Raw genomic sequence first — 21174 nt, forward strand, 5'->3', positions numbered from 1 at the left:
CATTTTTTTCCCTTTGCATGGACATAATGTTTATATCACTCAACTTCTGAACATCAGATAGTTTTAAATTACATTTCATGTTGTAATAATAATAAGAATCATAATGGCAGTTTCACACTTAGAGAGTTCTTACTAGAAGACAGGCTATGTGCCAAGTGCTTTATATGAATTATCCTTTTACTTTACTTTATAACTCCATATCCAAGCTGTTTTGTTTAATATGTACAAAAGGAAAATCTTAATGCTCAGTTGGAATTACACACACACACACACACACACACACACAAATTAACTCGAAACAAGGAAAACAGACTAAAAACAAAACATAACAAAAACCACTTTGAAGTCACGTGACAGATTTAGCAAATTCTTTTTATTTACATAGAAATGTGTACACATACTTTCTCTGTATATGGAAATTCTAAGTATATATACATATATGGTTCTCACATATTTTACAATAGTTTTTAAATTTTGTTTCTAGTTGAAAATAAAGAGGTTTCAAAATATTTCACACCAACCACAAAATTACAAAAGCACTTGATAAACTCAGAGCAAACATTTCAAGCCTGTAGCTACCACACACTAAGCCTAGTACAATTTTTACAAAAGACAAAATCAAACACTGTAGATATCACCAGAAAAAGGAAAGGAATGGAGTGCCAAACTGGGAACAGAGTTGTGCATTTTGAACGATGTGGTCAGAGCATTTTTGTTGGTTACATACGACTGGCTTTCCTTCAGTCCTCAATTTTATGTCTTACTTTAACTGATAATTTACAGATAGGAAGGGGTTAAAAGGTAACATGTGCTGTAAAACAGTCACCATTCCATGAGTGTTGCAAGTCCTAGAAACCTTTTTACAGGTCAGCCAAATTCTCCGTCTGTGCTAATGCAAAGATCAGCCAATTCTACCTTCGGAATGATCCTTCAGAGAAAGTCAGGTGGACACAGTCTGTGAAGCAACTTTAACTTGGATGCAGTTTCAAATCCTCGTGAGTCAGGCTACCTTGGTTGTTAGGACTTAGCAATAATTGCTAATGTTTAAATATAATCCTTATTTCCATGTAGGATTTGATCCTTCATTCAAATAATTAAGTAAGTGTACTGAGAATTTAATCTAGGAGGCCAGAAATAACGAATTCATAAAAAATCCTGGAAGGTCCACCCTCCACCTCCAACTTTTTTCCCATTCTAGCCTAGGAAACAATCACTTTTTCTCAGTTTGAGAGTTATATACATATATATAAAATCACACTATCAAAGGGTTATCGGACTATAGAGTGAATACAGATTTTACAGTACTTCTGACAGTCATGACATTGAATTTGGCAAAAGGATCTAAAAACGTCATGATCTTCATTACTGTGGAGCTGACTTATAATATATCCAGATTTGTTTTCCCAATACAAAAATATTACTACTCAAATGGGAATTTTAAGGATGGTGACCAACACAGGGCTAAGTGTTTAAATCACATTCTACTCACCTCTAGCTCAGATAATAATGCACTTAGTTCCACTGTGGCACTCTAACTTCACACATGAGTTTTGAAACAAATTGTACCCCTTCATCTCTCGTATCAGCAACAGCACAGATGTGGGAAAAAAGACAGCAATAAAAAAAAGAATTGGATGCCAGAAATGTGATTCATCTATCAAATGCAATCCTTTCAGTTACTTCACTGAGTCTGCTATTTTTAAGGTAACCTTCCAAAACATATTTCAAAGGCAGGCTCATTTCAAGAGCAATGTTTATCACATGCATAATTCAGTTCTTTCTTGTTACATGTGGCTGCCACTGACGCTTCTTTCAGAGAAACAACAATATTTCTAGGATTTAGCCATCCTATATGAAAGCGATGGCCTCATAAACAGTTCGGCTCTTTAGATTAAAGTATTTACGATCAAAACATACACATTATTTTTTCTTTTAAATTTGAAAACCTAATAGGGAGCTAAGGTTCACTGCCAGAAACAAAAGGGATCCTTTATCATGAAGAGCTGGGCTTGGTTCTCCGTCATTCTAATTAAATTATAATTACATAATTATATTCGTTCCTCATTATTATCACTGTGGAAAGATTCAGCCAGAAGATAAGTAGGGGGTCTCACTATGGTAATTGTAGTCAGGACAGACTTTTTGCACAAGTTTATAATCAACACTGTAAAAGGCAATGTAAATGCAAATGACCTTGAAGGGCTTGGAGCACAGCCATGACACATGGCTCTGAGTCTGCTCCTGGTAGCAGATCTTCGATGGGTCAAAGTTGCACAAGGCAGTCTTCTTTGCCCGATCTGTTTTCTCATATTCAATGCGACAATTGAAAGATTTGGATTCCTTGGTCTCCAAGGTAGACTGAGGGGAAACTTCAAATTCCACCACTTTGGAAGGGGGGACCAAACTCACTGAAACATTGCCCAGGCCTGTGGAATTATGTCTGAAATAAACACTGAAGGTTCCATTTCCATGGTCAACAATTTTCCCCGTGATGAGGAGGTTGAGTTTAACAGTTTTAATGTTGGAATGGAAGTCACCCCATCCAAACATTTTCTTAAATTTTCCCGTTTTTACTATTGGCCTCCGCTTAGTTCTTGCCAGTGGCTCCTGGACATCCGTGATGTTGGCCAGCCAATCCCAAAAGTTTTCCATGCTGTCTGCATATGCCAAGTGTCCAGGTTTGGGGACCGGAGACTGTTTAACAAACAGGCGCAGAGGATTGATGACCCTGGAGTGCACCATATTTCCAACCAAGGTCCCGGGAGCATCTTTGTCTTCCCAATCCAGCCCCTCTGTGGCCTGCACCACCTTCTTATTGTCACAAAACAGCTGTATGAAAAGAAGAAAGAGAGACTTCAGATTAGGCTTTGAGCACATACACATTAAAGCCAAAGCAGGAAGAAAATTCTTGCAATCTTATTTCCATTCTTGCTAAATAGCATTTTCACACACACAACGGTGTAAGGAGATGAGCATTTAATTCAAATAATGTCAATTGTTTACTATAAAAATTAAAAGGAAATTAAGAAGAGAGTATTTCATTTTAGTTTCTGTTTCCTAATCTTTATAATTTCTATCTTTCCAGACTAAGGGAAGTAGTATATTTTGGTCTCTCATTTGATAGAAGTACTAAATCTGTGAGGCCTCTTCTTTCAAGTAGAAGACATGTCTAGAATGTAGATGGTTTTTACCAAGGAGCTAGATACCATCTGAATATAAGATATTAATGAGTCTCTTAAGTATTTTTGGAAACATTAAGGGTATTATTATATTCAAAAGCTTATGTCATATAATCTCATACCTTTTGGTATAAATCCATCACAAGCTGAGTAACAAAAAAGGAGTGTGGATGGTAAGAAGATTCTACAGAAGTTTCAGTCAAAAAGTATCATTTCAAATTTAGTTGCTTTTCTAGAAACAGAAATAAGCTGGAAATGTATCTTTTGAATGAATTAATAGGCTGAATATGATTCAACAAATGTTTTTACAACTGAATTATATGATGAAAGAATTGCTAAGAGTTTATGTATATGTATTTACAAATCCCATAGTATTTTGGCTCTGCTCATACCCATTGAAACAAAGCACTGTATTTGCATTTGATTCTTCTTTTTATACCATAGGAGTACCCGTGATTTCTAAAAACCACTTAGTTAATTCAACATGGATTTTGAGGGACAGAGTCCTAATATTAGAAACTATTGCCTAGAATGAATGAGAATTTATAGATGAGTATCGAAGTCTGGAAAATAGAGGTTTCTAGTGGAAATGCAGATAGCCTCTTATCTCTAATGGCGCAAACCAAACCGCTTTGGTAAGGATGCTCCGGACAGCTGCCAGCATGATGAAAAGGATGGGGAAGAAGTGCGGCTGTGTTTGCGCCTTGTTCTCCTGACCCTTTCAAACTCGGCAAAGCTCCCGGTGAAACTAGTCTCAGATAATTACAAAAATGATTGCTTTCAATCCAGTTCTGAAAAATGGCACAGCCTGAATTATAAATATTGTATTTGACAATATGGTAGAGTTTAATAACATGAGGTTATCTTTTAAATATTCATAAAAAATGGAAAGTTTAAGTTCTAATAGAGCTTTGTGAAAAGTGTTTTTACCAATAAATACCTCATCCTCAGGATCATTTTAGAATCGGAATCCAAGAACCTGAATGTGTGTGTGGGTTTTCCTTTTCCTTTTTTTTTAATTTGCTTTGGGAACGAGGGTATGCATAATATATATTGGCCCCTTTGATTAATTCCCTCAAAGCTTTTCTTCCTCATGTCTAGTATTTTTTGAAATTCTTTTCTCTGCACTTAAGTTACTGAGATTTGGCAGGAAGCAAATTGATATGACACACACTCTTATTATTTTGAGAACCTAAATCTGTACTACTTCTTCGTAGGGGCTTGGGTATCCTGAGTTCATACCTCTTTCTCCCTCCTGGTGTTGAAAGGCTGGCATATTCACCAGGAAAAGAGGGATCATTACTCAGGATTTCTGGCTCAAAATGTTCTGGGTATTTTGGTTCCTGTACGCAGCTTTCTGATTTTGAACACTCTGAATTACGATGTGCAAGAACCTCGCTCAAATCAATTGGTAATAAAGAACCCAGAAGTTCAGTCCTGGGTCCAGCTGTGCCTTGAATTTCCTGAGAGCTGATGCAGCCTGCTCCAGGTGATGTGCCCTGGCCTCTCTCCAGCAAGAGGCTCAAGGACACATGCAGCGATAAGAAACCCCTTGCGGACCAAGGCCCAATTTCTCTTCTCTGTGATTATGTTCATGTTGCCCAGAGTCTATGTTCTATTTTTCACCCATTTCCAGTATTTCATGAGATGTGCCTTGCTTGGTTACTGCTGACAGGTGCACCTTCCACTAGCTGGGCATCTCTGGTGGACAAGAGCTTCCGCTTTACTTCCTGATCTCTACTCCCTATTTAGTACCACTTCCTAACTTCTTTCTTCACTCCTGCCTTCTTTCTTTCTTAGGGTAAATGCCTCTCATACGTTCCCATTTTTGCTTGCTTTTATTAAAAAAATCCCTCAGTTCGTACCTTAACACACCATGCTACGATTAATACTTTACTAGCAGAATCAAGATCCATTTTCCACTCAAAAACATTTTTTTGCTCACAAGTATGACATTCTGCTATCAGCAGCAACATGCTCTTTATTTTTTCCTGAAAATGTTTGTTTTACATTACACATTTTCCCAATTTTTTTCTGCCTGGATCATTTTTTGACTTAACACTTGGCCTGATTTTCTCTTTACTTTTCTGTTATTGAAAACCTATAAACATTGAACTCATGATTCAATGACAAGCAAATTTGCAATCATGTAGAGTCTAAAGCTAACTAGTATTAGTACATTTTATAATATGTGATGGACCCCATTATGAGGAAGACTGTATGAGATCCTTCGGCTATCTCTAAGATTTCTGTTGTGGTAATTCTGAGATGATTAAATGATGATGATGGCAATAATTATAATAATAGACGGCCATTTACTGAGACATTAGAAAACAGAAGATTTTCTTTGTAGTAATTGGTTGTAACAACTTGTCCCAAACATTTGTGACTCCTTCTAAAACATATGAGTATAAAAAAAAATTCTAAGCTTAACAAACAGATAGTTTTTATCCAATGAAGACACTGACAATTCCTTAGATAAAAGTAGATGTATATGTATATATGTGTATTTTTTTGATTTGTTCTATTGTTGGAAATCACATTCTAAGTTCTAAGTTCTAAGTTCTAAGTTGGAAATCACATTTCCAACTTGCTTTGAGGACATTAAGCAATTTGAGAAAAGCTGTGTATACATAATTTGTTCAGTACTTTAAAATCTGTTTAAAATACATGGACAGTTCTCACAAATACTGACTTCCAAATGTAAAGCCAAATCTCAAAAAGCTATTAGGTGATGATGGGTTTCCAGAAAGTGTGATCAAAAAGGTAAATATATTTCCAGTTGTCTTAAAAAACTAACAGATGCATCTCTTCTCCCAGCTTTCTCTCCCTTTGAGGTAACCTGTTCAGCCTTCCCCCTGGAATGTCATCTAAAAAATGAATACATCACTGCTTAGAGGTCTACAAGGTCTATGTAGATGGTTGCACAACCTAAATCCACAAGACTTATGCTCAGCCTCAGAACACCTAGCAGGACGGACTGGGGTTTCGATGAGCCACAGCCCTGCTGCTGTCATTCACACAATTCCAACATAGAAGCACCATGGTGGGAAAATCTCCACATGGTGCCTAGTGACTTCATTACCCCTCGGTTCTGTGTTTGGTGTGAGCTGCAGTTTTCTCACCTTCATCTCCTTTGCAAGTTGATTGTAAGGACTAAATATAAGCATGCATGGAAATTACTGAGCCCAATCTCTGGCAAAAGGAATTCAATGACTGATGGATCTCGTGTGGTTCAATGGATAGTCAGTCCCATTCCTTCTTTGAAAGAATTGTCTTCAAAGAGTCACAGGAATTCTCAGGCCTCTAGGAAACCAATTAATGGCTAATCAAGTTTTGTGTTCAGTGCCATGTGATAAATTAATGACTGAGTAGAAATCAACCTTCTCAACTCCAGAGTATCAATCAAATGTATTTCTGGTTTCACTGGCATCTGACTCGTGACCAGATCACAGCCACAGGTGAGGTCTCTTTGCCAACAAAATGTGTTTGTTGCTGGGTCTTTGATTCCAACTGACCATGTGAGCCAGCAAAGTGAGCTGCAAGTACAAAGTGTCTGACTGGTGTTCTCCTTCCCGAACAGACACTTTGCATGATACAACATGCTGGGAGAAGACTGTAGGTGGTTCTGAAACTGGTGGAAAACCACTCAGTGCAACGTTGTTAGGTGTTATCTACAAAACATATGGCTGTATCCCCCTGGTCACTTTTGTACTAGTTAGAGTTCTCTACGCCAATATCGGTGTCACTGCTGTCCTCTGTCCCATTATATTACAATAATAATGCAAAACATTTAACCACAAGCATAAAATGGAGTTTAACAGAGGGAGAAAAAGAGGAATTGCTATGCTTTATCTGTTTGAACATTCCCTGATTTCAACACATTTATCAAAACTTAAGTAATTTATGTCTTGGCAGGGTGTATCAATTTCATAAAGCACACGCATTAGCTAGATACAATGATATTATACTAGCTTTTTCTGCATCTTACAGAGAAGCTCAGAAAGATTAATAAAAGCTCAAACCTTCATCAATTAAATGAAGCAGGTGGAAGGAAGGGAGTAGAGAAAGAAGACTGTATTTCATTTCACTTCTTTTGTTTATAGGGGAAAAAAGCTGACAGGTTCAAATCATTCATCATAACAAGCTGAGGTTGAATTTTACTGATAATTAAATGCATTTTTTTCCCAAGAGGCAGAGAAACTGCAATGAATTTTATAGTAGCAGATGTAAGAACTGTCACGAATCATGGAAATAATTTATAAACTAAAAAGCATCTTCCTCTGCAAATACTATCTCAGAAGATCCTTTTTTAAAACTCTGTTATGCATTTTTCAGTAAACATTTTATTTTAGGATAATCTTAGTTTACAGAAAAGTTGCATAGGACAAAGAGTTACCATACACCCAGCACCCAGCTTCCAGTATTGTTACCCTCTTACATTACGGTACATTTTCATAAATAATGAACCAACACTGACATACCATTATTAAACTAAAGTCCATACTTTACTCAGAGTTCCTTAGTTTTTCCCTCATGCCCATTATCTTCTCCAGCATCACATCTAGGATCCCACATTATTTTGGTTATATGCATCCGTAGGCTTGTCATGGCTGCTAAAAATCTGTCTTTCCTTGTTCTAGATGGCCTTAAACGTTCTGAGGAAGACTGGCTAGGCATTTTGTCTAAGGTTCTTTAATTTGAGTTTGATATTTTTCTCATGATTAGACTGGGGTTATAGGTTTTGGGAAGGAAGACCACAGAAGGAAGTGCCATTTTCATTGCTTCATCCCAAGGGTCCATGCCAGCAGCATGACTTATCCCTGGTGATGTCAATCATCTTCTGGTTTAGGTAGAGAAGATCCTTTCTTTAAATTTTCACTTTCAGAATTCTCATAAGGCTTGTACATTTTTGTTGTTGTAAGCTCCATTTCATTTACATTTAATTCAGTGGCACTTGATTTAGGATTGATTTTTTTTTTAAGTCAGGAACTCTCAGGCATTTCAATTTATTACTTTTTAGCACATCACTGAATGATCTAAAATAATTCAGAGTTGTTTGGGAAATTGTACACTACTTATAATTTACTCTGGCAATATTACATGCTATAAGTCATATCTGTCATCATCACTATTATTATTATTTTATTTTTATTCAATATTAATTTCTTAAAAATTGGTTTCACTTTGATAATTATTTGTCTTTATGTTTATAGGTGTGTTAAAAGATGTTAATAGATAACAGATTTGTCTTTTAATACCTATGATTTTCACAAGAACTGATGAGTTTCTAAGTGAAAGCTAAAGCAACTTAAATTTTTTTCTATAATCATAGCAGTGAAAATGCAACTACACCTCAAGAGGATGTTTTCAGTATTGTTTACATTGTATATAAAATATGTATATACTGATTTACCATGAAACAATTTTAATATATAAATACACAATAGACTGAATAAATCACCTACCATTAACAAGGAAGACCACACCATTAACTATTTTATAGTACACCAAAAATATATTGTCCTCTATCCATCAAAGAAAAAAATTAAAACTTTCCAGAATTAGGCAGTATAAGCCAAATGCTCCAACTTGTGGATTTGCACCAAGCTGGGACAATTTTCTTAATAACAAGACTGGCATATGTTACAAGAGATAAATTGATACAAATCTGTACAAATATTTTTTTAAAGGCAGTTGGCTTTCCCCCCTCAGATATCCTGGAAGCATTTATTAATATTCTTTCAATCATTGCTAAGTGCCAGTTTGGAAGAATAATTGGTTTGTTTAATAGATCTGTTATGATGTTTGTGATGGAATCCATATATCCAGTCATTAATTATTCACTGGTGGTATTAGTTTAAGCCAAGAAGTGACCACTGTTATATAATCTAGAAGTGGCTTGCAGATCCCACTGTAACCGAAGAATTATAGACCAATAATGAAAGGTGGTCTAAGGCCTCATTGTTGTTGCGCATATATATATATATATATATATATATATATATATATATATACACACACACACACACATATATTTATCTTATATAATTGGATTGTTTTACTATTTCTGTCCTATATCCTTTAGTGAAAACTAAAATGGCAATCTGCTTGGCAGAAAAAAACAAAAACCCTGTCATTATCAAATTCAGTATCCCATTAAATTTTTTGCTTATAAATGAATCTTGGAAAGTATTTTCTTAGGGCAGAAATTTTGCAGAATATCATCCCTGCTGAAAAAAGCTGGAACACACATCTGCTGGACAACATACAATGCAATATTAATGATCAGTAGTCTGGCTTGCCCTGTAGTCATATTTCTGGGGCTCCATTACAGAACTGCAGATTAAATGAAGGACGACATAAAGGGAATGAAGGATAATAGACTCAAACATAGATCAATATATTAATTATACCTATTAATATTTTGTGGCATAATGTGGCATCGTTTCAAAATTCATTTTGCAAGTTGAAAAACAAAAGATTGCTTAGGAGAAGAAAGTTATCCAGTGGACATCCTTTCTACTGAGAGTAGCAAATACATTTACCTTGCAGATAGCTTTTAATAGCTACCCTTTACATTTTTCTAAATTGATACAGGAACTAACAGGAAACATAAATGTGAAGACAGAACTCTTAGTACTAAGAGCCAAAAAGCTAGATTGCAATGCTTGGCAGTAGTTTTATTGCTAAGGTTAAATATGGCAATTCTTATTTTATCTTGATGACAGTAATCTGGAAACTCAATGATACAACCTTTGCAAAAAATCTTACACACGTTCTGACCTAGAAATATGTGTATAAACACACATGTATGCATGTACATACCATAATTTCTGTAAACATTTAAGGCAAATAGTATGAAGATAAAACAGATTTCATTTTGTATTAGCAAGCTGAATGAGAGGGGCTCTTGAACAAATGACGAACAAGCTAGAAGCAAATGTTAAAGATGCCTTGTGAGAGGGGACTGCTAAATGTTATGATATATCCATGCTTCCTGATTTAAAATGGGGTCAGCTTGCAATCTTATTTAATTCAAGTTTTGCAACCTCAAACAAGTTATTCTTTTGATAACCTGATTGAAACAGTCCTTTTGCTGTTAAGGAATAAATGATGCCAGTATGGTAAACAGCTCCATCCACTTTCACCCATGTGTTCTTATAAACCCCATCCAAGTTTTTAATGAGAGACAAGGGCTTCACATGATAGAAACCCAGAAATACTTCTGAAATATGATGGCCTAGAAGAGACAAAATACATGTTTCTTGACCACTAAAAGGTGGCATTTAAAAAGGAAAGTTGCAACACAGGGAAGAGCAGTCAAAAGAGTGGAAAAGCCAGGTTTTGTATTTCTATATCAGTTTAGGCAGTTCCAGTGATGGATGAGGAAACATGGGGGTGGGTAAGTGGAGACAGGAGGAGGGTAGGAGCATTGCATGTGTGAATGGCTTTGAATTTTACCATCACATCCATTTGGTATTTCAATTTTCAGACAACATTAATCTGGCAGTTTGTATATACTGTTTGTGATGGTTACTTCCAAGTGTCAGTTTGGCTAGGCTACAGCACTCAGTTTTCAAACACTAATCTGGGTGTTGCTGTGAAGGTGTTTTGCAGGTATGGTTAACATTACAATCAATTGACTTTTTTTTTCAGTTCAAAATGTCAGCATTTATTTGTTACATTCTTTCACCATACATGATGTTTATTAATTTAAAATAATTTTTCAGACAGTTTTAGATATATGGTATGATATTTCACTTAAATGTAAACATTCACAATCTATTAGGGATTTTTACAGGATCCTACATAAATGTGCTGTTTTATTTGTTCCAATCTAAACATGTTTTGTAAGATTAGTGACAATGCACATATTACAAATGGTACCTATTTTATAAAAAAACACAAATGCCTATTACCTGTGTACATGAAATTGATAATTGTGTTAAAATTACTTTTGTAATAATCATTGTTGACATTTACACTAAGAATTATAGAATCTCTGTAAATAATCTTATTTGATTCTTACACCTACTTTCTGAGGTGTGTAGGGCAGGAAATAGCTAGCATTAGAGAGCTTAAGAGGTTGGTCCAAGGCCCAAGTATTGAGAAGTAGCAATAAATTTAGAAATCAGGTCTTTTGTGTCAGCTCTTTCCACACAAATACTGTAATGGATCTTACAGAAAAAAACAAACAAAACTTCATCAGTATAATATAAGTAATATAATACAGCATAATATATTTGTTTTACAGAGTATTTTTTTCACACAAAAAGGAATAGAAGTTTATTTTACAAAATGAAACTATGAAAACTGCAGAAATGGGGGGCAAATAGTGTAGAACAGGAAGGCAAGAAGGAAACTTCCCACACACATACCAAGGAAGCAATAACAGCAAACATAAATGAACCTGAAAATGACCTAAAGGTAACGGAACATATCACCTACACCTGGTGAAGAAGAGAAGATCAACAGACAAAAGTAGAGTGGCAGAGCCATAACTGAGCAGAACCCAAGCCCTTCCCCCATCCAACCCACAGGTTGGAGGAAGAGGAATAGAGTTGGGAGGGGATAGCTGCTCAGGAACTCTTCACATACAGCCCTGGAGATCTGCCTTCGGAGCACGAGTCTACACTGTATTGGGTCTGCTGATTAGCAGGGCTAGATACCAAGGGTAGTTGGAACACTGTGGGAGGCTGAGACTCCAGCCACTGGTAGAGGACAGGCATGCTCTAACAGTAACACTGAGACCCAAAACAGAGGAAGCAGTTTAAAAGATTTGCCAGTAGCAGGAGAGGTATCAGAGGAGTAAAGGTTGGATGGAGCTCTGTGCACAGGAAAAAGGGCAGGTGGATGACACTTACCCCGCCCACCCTCAGCCCAACAGGTTGGGCACTCTCAGGAGTCCCAGATACTCCATCCCCTTTGCTGGTGGCTTAGCCCCAAGGTGCTTCCCAGCTCACTGCCAGGGCACCCCCTGACCCAGACTGGCAGGCAAGGAGAGGGTTTTCCCAGCATTCTCAACCCTGCCTTAGCTCAACCAGAGAGGCACCAGCAGGAGCCAGCTCTAAGCTCTCCTTCCTCCTCATGTGCAGCCATGCCTTGTGCCAGCTGCAGCAGACTGAGATAGACCACAGCAGGCAGACAGAAAAGCAGCCTGTCTATTGCCCACCAACAGCAACTGGGGCCCCACCACATAGGAGAACCAGGGACTGGAGGGTAGAGTCTTGAGTTCTGGGCACCACAGATGCCTTCTTCATAAAGCCATTACTCTCTATACCAGAAAGCACAGAAGATCCATCTAATACAAAGGAAGAAACACAGAAACCCTGACAAAATGAGGAGGCAGCGGAATATGTTCCAAACAGAACTACAGGATAAGACACCAGATAGATGGCTAAATGAAACAGAGACCACCAATCATCTTGATAAAGATTTCAAAGTAAGTCATATATATGCTCATGGATCTGTGGAAAACTATTGAAGATCTCAGTGAGGACTTCAACAAGGAGACACAAGAGTTGAAAAAAAGCCACTTAGAGCTGGAGAATGCAGTAACTGAAATTAAATATACAATGGAGGGAATGAATAATAGACTGCTGCAAGTAGAGGAGACAATCATTGAGATAGAAATTAGAGAACAGGAAATGACAAAGCTGAAACACAGAGAGAAAAAAGAATCTCTAGAAATGAATGCTGAGAGCTGTGTGAGAACACCACACTAAACAATATTTGCATAATAGGGGTGCCAGAAGGAGCCAAGAGAGACAAAGGGATAGAAAGTCTCTTTGAGAAATAATTGTTGAAAACTTCCCCATTCTGGGGAAGGAAATAGACACTCAGGTCACAGAAGCACAGAGAGTGCCTAACGGCAGGAACCCCGGAAAGACAACACCAAGACATATAATAATTAAAATGACAAAGATTAAGGTAAGGAGAGAGCATTGAAAGCAGCCAGAAAGAGAATATAGGTTACTTACAAGGGAAACCCCATTAGGCTATCAGCTGACTTCTCAGCAGAAACTTCATAGGTCAGAAGGGGGTGGCATAAAATATTTAATGTGTTGAAACAGAGACTTGCAAACAAAAACCCTTTACCCAGCAAGATTATCATTCAAATCTGAAGGACAGATTAAACACTTGCCAGATAAATGAAGGCTGAAAGAATTTATAATAACTAAACCAGCATTACAGGGTATATTATATAGATGGAAATATTCCTAAGACTAAATAGTTTTCAGAAGTAAAAATAAACCCAAATTAGACCAAAATAAACCAAATAGACCAATTACTTATGATGCAGTATGAAATTAAAATGAAACAAAACAAAACAAAAGTAGTAAAACCAACTGCACAAAATCAGTCAAGGGATACATAAAAATGCAGATTATAACATCTAATACATAAAGTGTGGAGGAGGAAGGAGAAGAAAAAAACTACTTTTAGATTGTGTTTAGAAATAGAGCAGTCATCAGCTTAATACAGACTGTTATAAAGTCAGGAGGCTATCCTTGACCCTATGGTAACCACAAACCTAAAGCCTATAATAGATACACAAAAAATTTAAAAAGAGAAATCCAATCACAACATTAAATAAAAACTTGAAATAGCAAGAGAAGAGTATAAGGGAGGAAGAAAGGAAAAGAATGAAACTATAAAAACAACCAGAAAACTATTAATAAAATGGTAATAAGTACATACATATGAATAATTACCTTAAATGTAAATGGACTGAATGCACCAATTAAAAGACATAGGGTAGCAGAATGGATAAAGACACATCTACATGCTGTCTACAAGACAGTCATTTAAGACCCAAAGACAATTACAGACTGAAAGTGAAGGGATGGTAAAAGATATTTCATGCAAATAATAGGGAGAAAAATGCTGGATTAGCAGTACTTATATCAGACAAAATAGACTTCAAAACAAAGACAGTAACAAGAGACAAAGAAGGACATTACATAATGATAAAAAGGGTCAGTCCAACCAAAGGATATAAACATTATATATATCTATGTACCCAACACAGGAGTACCTAAATATGTAAAACAAATACTAACAGAATTAAAGGGGGAAGTACATTGAAACACATTCATTTTAGGAGACTTTAATGCACCACTCACATCAATAAACTGATCAACCAGACAGAAAACAAATAAGGAAGCAGAGGCACTGAACAACACATTAGATCAGGTGGACCTAACAGACATCTACAGAACATTTCACCCAGAAGCAGCAGGATACACATTTTTCTCAATTGTACATGGAACATTTTCCAGAATAGATCACATACTAGGCCACAAAAAGAGCCTCAATAAATTCAAAAGATTGAAATTGTATCGAGCAACTTCTCAGACCACAGTGACATGAAACTAGGAATAAATTAGAGAAAGAAAAAAGAAAACAAAAAAACCTACAAACACATGAATGCTAAAAAGCATGCTTCTAAATAATGGATCAATGAACAAATTAAAACAGAAATCAGGCAATACATGGAGACAAATGGAAACAAAAATACAATATTCCAAAATCTATAGGGTATGGCAAAAGCAGTTCTAAGAGGGAAGTGCATAGCAATACAGGTCTACCTCAAGAAAAAAGATCAATCACAAATTATCAATCTAAATTCCCAATTAAAGACACTAGAAGAAGAAGAACAAATAAAACCCAATGTTAGTAGAAGGAAGGACAAAATAAAGACCAGAACAGAATAAAAAAGATAGAGAAGAATAAAACAGTAGAAAAAAATCAATGAAACCAAGAGGTGATTCTTTGAGAAAATAAACAAAATATGGACAACTCCCTAATCAGACTAATAACTGGATTCAGCAAAATTGCAGGATACACACTTAATATACAGAAATCGATTGCATTCCTATATACTAACAATGAACTAGCAGAAAGATAAATCAGGAAAATAACTCCATTTATAATGGCATAAAAATAAATACCTAGGAATAAACCTAACTGAGGAGGTGAAAGACCTGTACTTTGAAAAGTGTAAGATACTTATGAGAGAAATTAAAGAAGATACCAATAAATGGAAATCTATCCCATGCTCATTGTATAGGAAGAACTAATATTGTCAAAATGGCTATCCTGATTAAAGCAGTTTACAGATGATTCAATGCAATCCCTATCAAAATACCAACAGCATTTTAGAGTAAGCTGGAACTAATAATCCTAGAATGGAGCCACAAAAGACCCTGAATAGTCAAAGCAATCCTGAGAAAGAAAAACAAAACTGTGGAGATTATGCTCCCTGACTTCAAGCTCTACTACAAAGCTAGTAATGAAAACAATTTGGTACTGACACAAGGACAGACCCATAGATCAATGGAACAGAATAGAGATCCCCGAATATAAACCCACACTTTCATGGTCAATTAATATAAGATAAAGGAGCATGAATATACAATGGGGAAAAGATAGCCTCTACAATAACTGGCATTGGGAAAACTGGACAACTACATGTAAAAGAATGAAACTGGATTACTGTCTAACTCTATACACAAAAGTAAACTTGAAATGTATCAAAGACCTGAATGTAAGTCATAAAACCATTAAACTCTCAGAAGAAAACACAGGTAAGTCTCTCTCAAACATAAGAATGGGCAATTTTTTTCCTGGACACATCTTCTTGGTCAAGGGAAAAAAAATTAAAAAAAGAATAAGTGGAACTACATCAAATTAAGAAGCTTCTGTACAACAAAAAACAAAAAGGCAATCTACAGTATGGGAGAATATATTTGTAAATGATTTATCTATAAGGGGTTAACATGCAAAATATGAAAAGAACTCATATACCTCAATACCAAAAAAATACATTACCCAATTTAAAAATGGGCAGAGGTCCTGAACAGGTGTTTCTCAGAAAGTAATACAAATGGCCAACAGGCACAAGAGAAGATGCTCCACATCTCTAATCATCAGAGAAATGCAAATTAAAACCACAATGAGATATCACCTCATACCAGTCAAAATGGCCACTATCCAAAAGACAAAAATAACCTTGGTGAGGATGTGGAGAAATGGGAACCCTCTACGCTGTTGGTAGAAGTGTAAATTGGTGCAGCTGCTGCAGAAAGCAGTATGGCGGTTCCTCAAAATCTAAAAATAGAAATACCATTTGACCCATTAATTCCACTCCTAGGAATTTACTGGAAGGAAACAAAATCCCTCATTCAAAAAGACATATGCACCCCTATGTTATCATTGCATTATTTACAATAGGCAAGATATGGAAGCAATAAAAATGTCCATCAGTAGATGAATGGATAAAGAAGATGTGGTACATATACACAATAGAATATTATTCAACCATTAAAAAAAGAAATACGGCCCTTTACAAAAACATGGGTGAACCTAGAGGGTAATATGCTCAGTGAAATAAGCCAGGCAGAGAGAGTCAAATACCATATGATTTTCCTTATTTGTGGAATAAAAAAACAAAACAAAACAAGATGAACAAAATAGCAGTAGATTCATAGACACTGAGAAGTGACTGATGGTTTCCATGAGGGAGATGTTGGGGTGGGTGGGTGGAGAGGGTTAGGGGGATAATGAGGCACAAAAATTCTCAATCATAATGTAAGTTAGTCACAGGGTTAGTACAACATGGAGCACATAGCCAATGATTTTGTAACATCTTCCAGTTATGACAGTATCTGCACTAGTTGGGGTAATGATTTAATAGTATGGGTAACTGTTGGACCACTGTGTTGAATATTTGAAACCAAGGTTGTATATCAATGATATTTCAATAAAAAAATTACCTCAAATCATGATCCACTCATGCACAAAGCACGCGCTACATGGTCTGTAGTTAATCAAAGTTTGAGAAATTTCATGATAGCATATAAATAAATATTATGTATAAAAAAGAAAGCTGAGGAAAGTTAAAGTCTGATAACTATTGCTATTTTAATATTTATTCATAACCTCTATATAATATAAATAACACATTTTCTGTATCATCTTTAGTTATTTTTAAAGGAAATGTATTGTTGCACAATGGCTCAAATGCTTTAGAAAAAAAACATTTTGCTAGTACTAAGAACAACATCTAAGTTAAAATCAAGGTCGATTTTTTTTATTTGTAATCATATTATAAATCAGAAGGATTTTTCATCAGATCCAATATAAACATCCATCATTTGTAATTAGATTCTAAATCAGAAGGATCCTGGGTCATTAAAGGCAGGAGTAAGCTCATTGTCCCCACCTGCATCACCTATGAAGGCCTTGTCTGCCCAGATCTTTGCATCCACAGTTCTGCCTGCAGAGGTTTCTTTCTTTATTTTGTTCCTTCTCTGCACCTTTCATCACAGGCTGGCAATATTCCTGGTGGTAAAAATTCTTAAACCCTTCAGTCTCCTGTGTAAGTCCCTGGGGCCCAAGCTATCAACGAGAGTGCTCCCCATGTCCTTTCTGGAAAACCGCATCTCTATTTCCGGTTTCTGCTGAGATGGCTGATTGGATCCATGTGTCTTATACCTCATGTCTAGCAAAAGTTGTCCAGCCACACCTTTGGTGTTTGTTCCAGAGCAATCAGTTTGACTCTAAGGAAGGAGGTTATTCTTGATGTTGTGGCCAGGCCTCATCCAATCAGTTGAAATGTCTCAAAAACAAAACTGAGGTTTCCCTGAGAAAGAAATTTTGCCCCAAGATTGCAGCCTCAACTCCTGTCCAAGAGTTTCTGGGGCCCATTCTACGGATATTGAACCTGCCAGCCCTCCCAATTGTAAAGAACCAATCCCTTGAAATACAGCTCTCTAGGTGTCTATCTACCTATCTATATCTATCTATCTACACATCTCTCTATCATCTATCATCCTACAGTTTCTGTGCCTCTGGAGAACTCTGATACACTGCCTTTTGATTTTAACAATGATGTTCACATGTGAATATCTTATTTTCATGACTGAATTATGCCTCTTGCTTTCTTATATTCTCCACAGAACCTAATATAGGGATAATGGTGACTTAATTATAGGTTCCAATTCAGGGTCAAGTGTTTCCATGTTCATCTAACCTGAAAGTTTATATCATCCAGGTGTCACACTGTTTATTATTAATTTTTTACTTGACTCTTCCTCTTATAAACTCACTGAAAGTACTTACTATATCTGCTCGCCCTGTCTCCAGAACTTATCACAGTGCCTGACTGACAGTTAAGTGCCCAATAAAAACTGAATACATACTACATAAACTGAATCCAATGGTTTGTATGACATCTTGGACCTCTCAATGATTCTGTAACATCTTCCTTTTATGACAGTATCTGTACTAGTTAAGGGGAGGATTTAATAGTATGGGTAACTGTTGAACCACTTTTTTTTTTCCCCTTAGGCTTTATTCTTAGGCCACTTAGGAGATATTTTAAATCTTAAATAAAATGTAGTTAATAAATTAGCCAAGTAGGAAAAATAGTAGAGATGAAAAGAAGAGTTACAAGTTGGGAGAATGGAACTGGACAATAATGATAATTTGATAGAAGAATTATGAAATCTATAAGACATTAAATCATTGGTCCAAACTTGGAACAGCAGAGGGAGGCTTTAAACGGTGTTCTTGCAAGATCGGGTGTCTGGTGAGCAGATGCACTCAGGGGGTTACAACAAGCTATTTATTCCCTAGCACGCGAGTCCCTCCCCTGGCTTCCCATTGGCTGAGTACTACAGGGTTCACTTTCTTTCCCGCATGTCGTTGCCTTCGCCAGTTATATTTACATTAGGCTTTTTTCCCATTTGTCTTAATTTTTTGGGCCAGTTTAAAATTTATGCATTTTTTTTGAAGTGACTGCACAGCCGGCTCTTTCTTACCTTAATCTCCTTCCCCCTCCCAGCCGGAGCAACTTCCTGGTACATGTTCTGACATGCAGGCTTCTTGTTAATACCCTTTTGTTTAAACATTAATTCCTCTGGGAATTAATCACATTTATTTTTATGCCATTTCTATCAAAACCTAAATGAAAACATTTATTAATAATATTTGAAGAAGTTGGTAGTAATTATTAAAAGAATTATTTTGCAGGGGATTATAGAAAAGACTGAATTCTATTACGCTCTCTCAGTAATCATCCCCATGACTTCATCCACCACCTAGATGCTGTTTTAACTCACAGATCTCCACCTTTAGCCAGACTTTTATCTGGAGTTCAAGATCTGTATCTCTAGTTTTCAAATAAACTGTTTCACTTTAACTGAATCATGAAAAAGACAACACATTTCATACTTTGTAAAACATAATATGATTCCTCCATGAGAGTTGTGAGCAGCAGTTAAAAAAGAGGATAGACATTTTTTAAAATGAAGATGTGGTGTGGAGGGGATGCCAGGAGCTCTTTGTTATAACTCAAATGCCTGCAGCGCTTCCTCATACAATCTTTACTGGGCGGACACTCTGCTCCCATAACCCTGTGAATTTTTGTGCCTTGCTGACAATTGTTCAGCTAAGTAAACCTATTGAGAGCTCTCTTTCAATCATCTGATACTTGGGTGAAATTGACTGGGACTTGCTCATGGTGTTTGCAATCATTTGCAAACAGATCAAAATCTCAGTCTCTACTGTGTCTCTGTCAATCTCTTAGTAGCCTTCTCTTTGCTCCTCCTCCTCCCATTACCTCTCTCCACACCTGGTTCAGAAGCCCTGGGGAAGGTTGCATGTCCTGGGATTAGGAAATAGTTCAGGATCAAGGTAGTGGCCCAGGCTGTCTTGCAAACATTTCCTCTCAAGCCACACTCATTAGGCAGCAGTTGACCCAGTGAATTTTCTAAAATCTGACTGCAATCTGATTGTGCACCTTTTTAAATTAAAAGTGCATTTTAAAAATTGAAGTATAGTTAATGTACAATATTATATGTTTCAAATATACAACACAGTGGTTCAACAGTTACCCATACTATTAAATCCTCCCCTCAACTAGTACAGATATTGTCATAAAAGGAAGATGTTCCAGAATCATTGGCCATGTGCTCCATGCTGTACTACATTCCTGTGACCAACTTACATTATGACTGATAATTTTTGTGCCCCATTATCCCACTAACCCTCTCCACCCACCCATCTCTCTCATGAAACCATCAGTCACTTCTCAGTGTCTATGAGTTTACTGCTATTTTGCTCATTTTGTTTTGTTTTGTTCTTAGATTCCACAAATTAGTGAAATCATATGGTATTTGTCTTTCTCCACCTGGCTTATTTCACTTACCAGAATGCCATCTAGGTCCATCCATGTTGTCACAATACCCAAAGAAAATGAAATAACTGATTTGAAAGGATATATACACCCGTTTATTGCCATATCATTTACAATAGTCAGGTTATGGAGGCAACCAAAGTGTATTCATCAATAAGTGAATGGATAAAGAAATGTGACTGTGAGTCTTTAAATACTTCCCTACTACCTAGAGTGGCATTTTCACTCTTTCAGAGGATTTGAATCTTTTTCACCCTAAAACAAGCTTTTGTAGAATCTCAATATGTAAGGGACACCAATGTCACTTATTTATGCACAATTGTAAATAAGTCTAAATATGTAACAATTATTATTATCAGCTTAATGAATGCGAGCAATAACAATTTTAAAAGCAAATATAAAACTTGAAGTTAGAGGTGACAGATGATTTCTGCAGTCACATCAGCCTCAAAATAGGTCATGGGAGCATCCAAAAAGCGTCTTTGACCATCTGAAGGACTTGGTCTCTCCCCACCTTTTGGGCCCCCACCACTATACTGTGATAATCAACACCTGAACTGGTTGGTCTCTCTTCACTAGGCTGAATTCCTTAAAGATAGAGACATTATCTTATTCTTTGTTGTATTCCCAAGGCCCAGCACAATGTTTAAATAAGGAATGCATGTTTACTAAATTATTGCTAAAAAAGTGTGATCCTCCCCCAAAACTGGTACTATTATTTCAATATTAATTGAATTACTTGTTTACATTCTCCCCTCAGATTTTATGTTTTGCAAAATCATTCCTGGC

General features: G+C 36.4%; 1 protein-coding gene across 1 annotated transcript in view; it reads right to left on the reverse strand.

The window, feature by feature from the left end:
• Positions 1-360: 360 nt before the first annotated feature.
• NXPH2 (neurexophilin 2) overlaps positions 361-21174 on the reverse strand; it is a 102147-nt gene continuing 81333 nt past the window's right edge. The window contains exon 2 of the mRNA XM_037020703.2: positions 361-2829. Coding sequence (XP_036876598.1) covers positions 2086-2829 — 744 coding nt within the window. The 3' untranslated portion in view covers positions 361-2085. The remainder of the gene's footprint in view (positions 2830-21174) is intronic.

This window comes from Manis javanica, chromosome 7, assembly GCF_040802235.1.
Source record: "Manis javanica isolate MJ-LG chromosome 7, MJ_LKY, whole genome shotgun sequence".
Classification (NCBI taxonomy): domain Eukaryota; kingdom Metazoa; phylum Chordata; class Mammalia; order Pholidota; family Manidae; genus Manis; species Manis javanica.